The following is a 6,330-nucleotide window of genomic DNA, read 5'->3' on the forward strand; positions in this document are numbered from 1 at the left end:
CAACATTCATGCATTTGGATCATAGAACAGCCTGCTCCACTTTAATTCTTTGTGGGTATCAGAAAGACAAATCCTTTCCTTCGTGGATTTCAGAAGGGGTTCTCACATCTCAGAACCAGGATTTAACTGCTGTCACAGGGGAGTACCATGAAAGTTCCCCTTAGGGTCAACATTTCCTCCCTCTGAAGGAGGCAGTTGGAATCTGTGTCCTAAATCGATAGCTGCAGTCTGTTTTATGATTACTGCTTTGCAGCATTCCGTAGAGGATGTTCTTAATTTTATGTGCATCTTCCGACATCTTTTCAGGAGTGTGTTTCTGGAAGTTGATCCCAGACACCCAGATATGGTGGAGGATTGGCTATGTGCACATCCTGACTTGCTCCTCACACTTCGTGCTATTCACAAGGACTTTTGTGGCAAGTATGTCTATTTCACTTAAGTTTTTCGCTTCAAATATGTGACTCTGTCCCTTATAGATTAGATCCCTATGTCCTAATATATTGAATGAAACACAGCAAGAGAAAGTCAGCAGCTGAAGCCAAACTTTAGCAAATCAGGGACTCTTCTCAACTATCTGAACTTTCTTATATCATGAGATAATCTGGTAAATGTTTCTGAGTCAGAGATTCTGGCCCAATAAGCATTTCTGGTGGGATTACTGCTATTGGAAAATTGCCACCTTTATATGATGGAAGTAGAACTGTGTTCACCCTATCAAGACTTAAAGCTGTGCTCGTTTTTCTCCCACAGACCTAGATTTCTGCACATCCAAAAGCAAAGCAGATGACAGCTGTACCAGAAACAACGTCCTTTCTTGCAGTAAGCTTTTTGCTGGTGTGCCCTACTTGAATGGCTTGATGAAAGCTGCGTGACAAAAGAAGTGTCCATTTTCCAGTGCACTGACTTCTCCATGCAGTGACAGACCCCTCATTTCCTGACACAGACTTCACCTAGAGTTGCAGAGGATCACAAGAGTGTTTGGAAGTGTTTGACCTTCCTCAGGGAACTTTGTGAAACTCTCTAGTTCACTCTGCTGAAGTGTCTCATTAATCTCGGAACCAAATAAGGAGGAGTTCACAGCTTTAGTTATTTCCTTGCTGTGATAGCAAATTAAAAAAGAAAATGTTACAAATACAGCTTGTCAACATGTCATATCACTCATTTCATCTAGAAAGAATGTTAACCTTGAGATAAATTTTAGAATATGACCAGACTGGATGATAATGGTCCCAACTGTGCCTCATAGTGGCTCACAAATGTGCAGTTATGATGGGACATGACTAACTTGCACGCTTCAAATTCATGTTTCTTTAGGATCCTGATGCTCTGATGTTGCTCTCCAAAGCAAAGCAGCCTTTGTTTCCTAGTCCTGAATGTCATTGAAGCATCACTGCACACATTACACCATGATTGCTTTGGACAGACAGAGTTTTGCAGCTCAGGTGAAGTGATTTTGGTCATACATGGGTTGAGATGGATTTGGGAAGAGGACAACAGTCTATGAATCAGTTAGCCCCATAAGCTTATTTGGACTAGAAGGGAAAGCCTTTTGTTTAGACAGTTAAGGACTGCAACTGGAAAAGCACCTCTTCCTGACATACTTTCACTCCATATTTGTGGCTGTATAGGGTCACTTAAGAGGAAGGAGCTCTTGGTAAAACTGTCTGAATCTGCAGCACCTAACACTTTCTTGATGCTGCCAGAAACAATAAAACCATCATAACAAAGGTAGTGTTGTGGTGGGTTAACCTGAGTCTTACAAGAAATGCTTTGCAGTTGAGTTTTCAAACATGCTAGCAGGTCTGAATAAATATCTGGGATCCTTGAATTTCTTCTGATAGTAATACTGATGCTTAACTTCCAGGTAAGGCTTTGAAATGTGAGACTTTACAAAGAAGGCCGGAGTCGCTGCTCCAGTTTCAGAGATGGAGAAGTCAAGAAGGTGAGAGGAAAAGAGTTGTACAGAATTTGGCAGCAGGCTAAGTTTGAAGTAAGACCCAGTATCTTGGCACTCATAAGAACAGCTGAGGTCCATTCCTTTGTCAGGGAAGTGCAACTTAGATTAGGGCTGTCTGAAACAACACTGAGAGAAATCCCTGAAAGTGACAGTCAAGATCACGACATAAGTATCAGAAGGGTTAAATCCAAGCTGCTGCTGCTGCTCATTGCTGTTTCTAATGTTGCAAATTCTCTTTATCATAGCTAGCCAGGGAAGGAAAGAAAGAAACCAAAGGATCTGGATCAGTCTGAATGGAAGCATTTGCTGGGCTGTTGGAGGTGAGCATAGAAGGGAGAAGAGTGTCCAGGCAGTCTGAGTGTGCAGGCAGCGTGCTGTCAGGCAGTATGCCTGTACTGAACTTGCATAGCCAGAAACAAGTGGTCCTGCATCAGCAAATTTGTCATCTGTTTGGAGGGCCAAAGCAGATTCAGAGGGCTGTTGCATCTAGTCTGTTTTTCCCCTGCCTGTGCTGCACTCATTCACTTGTTGATTTTTAAGCCGTAGCTCTGCTTTTTCATAGGTACCTGAACTTTTTCTGATGCACCAGTGCCCAGCTCACTGCACTTTGATCCTCTCCTTACCCTCAGTGTTGTTTTCAGTTCTTCTCATGCACTAGCCTTTTGCTCTATCCCATCACTCTGCTGGCCCCAGGAGTTTGCCTTTGCCCATCCTGTACACTCTGTACATGAATTGATGAGCCCTCATCAGACTGTGCTACCTGCAGTGGTTCATCAAAGTAGAGGAAATGGATGGAAAGGGAGAAAAATGTTCAGTTAGAATGTACTTGATCCTAGGTTTGGAAATCAAGTTTCGGTCCAGGTGATTCTGGCAGTGGTGACTACAGGTTGTGATCAGGGAGATACTGTGGTGGTTGGTTTGTTTCTAGTAATTAAGAACATTAATATGTTAGTGTCTTTAGCTAAGTTTGTCAGGTTTAGGTCTTTAAATTTGATTTCTGAAATGTTTTGTCTTGGTGTTGACAGTATTTATGAAACAGAGCCAAGAAGCACGGTGTGCATCTGCAGGATACTGTAGAAGCTGGGTGATGCACTCGTGAGGGTGTTACAGAACATCACGTTGCATTTTTGTAGGGCAGGCTGCTTCCATCAGCTGGCTGGAGTCAGCTGCTCCTCTGAGAGCACTGCTGGCTGAGCTGCAGGATGCAGCCACCTTTCATCAGAGCAAGCACTCATTGGAGGTCTGAGCCGTAGGCTTTCTGAGTGATGGACTTTTGGTCTAATCCAGTAGGACAAGTGTTAAAATTCCTATATTTATAGCAAAAGCAATAACAGAAATGCTTGCATGTCCCTGGGCTCGCACTGCATAGTGGTTACACATCTCTGGAAAACCACATGGTGCTGCTGACCTTCTCATAAAGACAAGAATGAAGAAAAATTGTTCTTCCTCCCAAGAGGCGGGATTTGTCAGACCTGCATCTGAGGGAATGTGCTGCTGTAGTACAATGTGTTCTTCACTGCTTTGCACACATTGGCCCAGGCTCCTTTTGGTACAGAAGCACTGTGCAGCTCTTTGGATGTGGTAGCTGCAAGAACCTCAGATGCTCCCAGAGCACTTGCTAAAGCACCGACTGTGTCTGCTGCCTGTGCTGATGCCAGCAATCTCCTGTGCACGTCAGCTCCCTGCAGCCGTGCAGCTGCTCCCTTGAGCCATAGAAAGGCTGATGCTTTACATAATCACTATCAAAATGCGTTTAATTTTCTGGCGTCTCGGTGGGTATTTAGAACTGTATTGAAACAACAGCTTGGTTCTGAAATGATGCTTTCAGAGGGGCCTTGTTTTCCTGCAGGACCTCGATGAGTGCGGTTCAGGTGTATTTCTGGAGAGTGACCTGGTGCAAAGTGCCTACCAGGATCTTGCCGGCCTTCTGAGTTGGGGCTGGGGAAGGCTTGGTGCATGGCAGAGCCCTGCAGATGGTGCTGTGTTCCTAGCCAGCTGTGTCCACGGGGAGCAGGCTTCCTGTGTGCTGGCAGCAGGACAGGGCGCAGCCCCCAGCTCCACGGAGGACTCTGGATATGACTGCCAAGTGGGGCTTTAACTGTTTCTGTGCTGCAGTACAGGCCTAGTGTAGGGAGGCTGGGAGGGGTCCTCGTGGCTGTGCTGTAGGACTGGAGTTGTAACTGTGCTGTTAACAGGTGGCCTGAATCCCCCTCAGGGCTGCACTGATCCATGGTTTTGGACAATCCATTTTTGCTTTGGTGCAACTTCCATGTATGTATCTTGAAGTGCAAGTGCCACCCCTGCTTTTGTTTTCCACTCGGAGTATGGGGTGAAACAGACTTCCTGAGAGCCTCAGAGAGTCTAAGAAATGTGAGGCAGGGATGAGATGCCTTTCCGGGTGCACAGCTGGTGGACATGGGGACTCTACCAAGGTGGTGCAGGAAGCCTCTGTGGAGCTGGATGGCTGAATGGGTGTATGAGTACAGTGGGTTAGAAGAGAGCTCCGTAGTCACGTAGCGTAATTTCCCTGTACAAGCAAGGATCAGTCTGGCTTACATCATTCATGTTTTCCTAGCTTGACCTAAAAGGCATGATGATTGGGCTTTTTGCACACAGTCTGTTATGGTGTTGTTATTCTTGTTACAGCAGGAAAGTTGTCCTTAGTACCTAGTTGTCTTTGCCTTCATTGAAGCTGGGTACTACTTCTCTTGTCCTGAGGTGCAGAATTTGCTCTTCCCTCAGAGCAGCTTCCCTCTATCAGTCTGATCCTGTGCTTCCTTACAGTCCTCATTTCTGAGGAAACACCACCGTGGTGTTTTTGTGTATCTCATGCACACCCTGCTGGAAAGGAGGGCAGAGCATGCTGAAGGGTAGAGTGCTTCAGCCATGCTGCAGGGAGATGCTTGTGCTTGTGGTGATTGAAATAATAGAGCTGCTACAGCTTCTGTTATTGTGGGGAGAAGTTATTTCCCAAGCAGTGGAGACCAGGCCAAGACTTGCATTAATGTTTTGTTTGTCTGGGCAAGTTTTCAAAAGCTGTATTTAAAGTTTTTGTTTAGAAACTTGTTTTCTTTTGCATCCAGAGGGACAAACACCCAGAGGGAGAAGGCTTCTTTCTCACAGTTGAGATGATGATGAGATACCAAGAGAGACTTTATTAAAGTTTTTTCAGCCTATTGTCTCTTCCACAGATGTTTTAATGTGCTTTCAGTTAAGTGTGTGGGCTTTCAGTTGTTCTCCCTCCCTGTGGAGGGTCATCTCACAGCTTTTCTCTGCTGCTTATCCCTGGCAGCTGCTCACAAGACTCAGCATGATTTGTACAGTGCCTGGTGAGTACAGCAGGCTGTCTACATAGTACTATCCCTTTGCTCTGGGTTCGTAGCCGGATCACACTTGTCATTCAGTTGCTGAGATTTGGGACAGGTTGCATAAGCTACTGTAACATCAAGGATGTTCTAACAGCATGCAGTAGGTTGCAGAATCAGACCTGTAACCAGCTCTCTTGCCTTGCGTTTGCCTCTGTTCCAGTTGGGCTTAGGATGACAAAAGCTCAGGATTCATAGCCTTGCACCTAACTGTTCCCAGCATGCAAATGTGCAAACCTCAGACTGGAGTGCTTCTGTTATTGCCCCTGTGAGCAGCAGGTGGGGCCTTGCAGGGTGCTGACCCTCCCAGTCTGGTCTCAGCCACAGTGTGTCTGGCAGGCTGGCCTTCTGAAGGTGGAATAAAAGTATGAGCAGTTTGCCAGATGGCCTGCTCATTTCAGTTTGGGTTTTTGATCCCTTGTGGAGACTGTGTGTAAGGGTTGTGTTAGGCTCAAGGTAGAAAGAATGGAAAAGAATAGAGCAGGCTGAGGAGCATGCTGGCAGGGAGTGGTGAGATCACACTGATGTGTGTGCTCTGTGCACACAGTTCCAGGGCTGGACCCGTGCTCAGACATCTGGGCAAAATGGTGTGGGCACATGTACTGGAACACTTGCAAGATCAGCTGTATTTGAGGGATTGTCTGTTTGTGTAAATTGCTCTAAATCGCTTTCTCTCATGTACCTGAAGAAAGAGAAATCCACATGCTAGAAGATTTCAGGGCAGGGACAGAGGCAAGTTGAAAGGACAAACGCAGAGGAACCTGGTGACGCCTGTTCCTACCCATGAGCAAGGCTCAAGTAATCCCAGCTCTGCCCCAAAACAGGTGTTGCTTGCATTCTCTTCTGTCTACTGTTTCCTGATTAGAAACAAACAAACTGTTGTTCCGCTCTGCTCCCTTTGTAAAGTGTAACACCATTTGCTAGAAACTTGCCACCAGTTTGCACATGTGTTGGGATTTGCCAGACCTGGATTGGGATCCCTGCTGTGTGTCTTTTTTCTTTTTTTTT

The 6,330-nt window shown here is 45.8% G+C and overlaps 1 protein-coding gene across 2 annotated transcripts in view; it reads left to right on the forward strand.

The window, feature by feature from the left end:
• HEMK1 (HemK methyltransferase family member 1) overlaps positions 1-1,939 on the forward strand; it is a 28,364-nt gene extending 26,425 nt beyond the window's left edge. The window contains exons 9-11 of one of the 2 annotated variants that reach the window (XM_065749373.1): positions 307-420; positions 751-819; positions 1,865-1,939. In XM_065749373.1, the coding sequence (XP_065605445.1) occupies positions 307-420; positions 751-787 (151 nt within the window). In that variant the 3' untranslated portion in view covers positions 788-819; positions 1,865-1,939. Of the gene's footprint in view, positions 1-306; positions 421-750; positions 1,175-1,864 lie in introns of those variants that run through there. The other variant, XM_065749372.1, reaches the window with a different exon arrangement.
• The last annotated feature ends 4,391 nt before the right edge of the window (positions 1,940-6,330 follow it).

This window comes from Cyrtonyx montezumae, unplaced genomic scaffold, assembly GCF_038088225.1.
Source record: "Cyrtonyx montezumae isolate F1298 unplaced genomic scaffold, pur_monq_1.0 scaffold_6, whole genome shotgun sequence".
Taxonomy (NCBI): domain Eukaryota; kingdom Metazoa; phylum Chordata; class Aves; order Galliformes; family Odontophoridae; genus Cyrtonyx; species Cyrtonyx montezumae.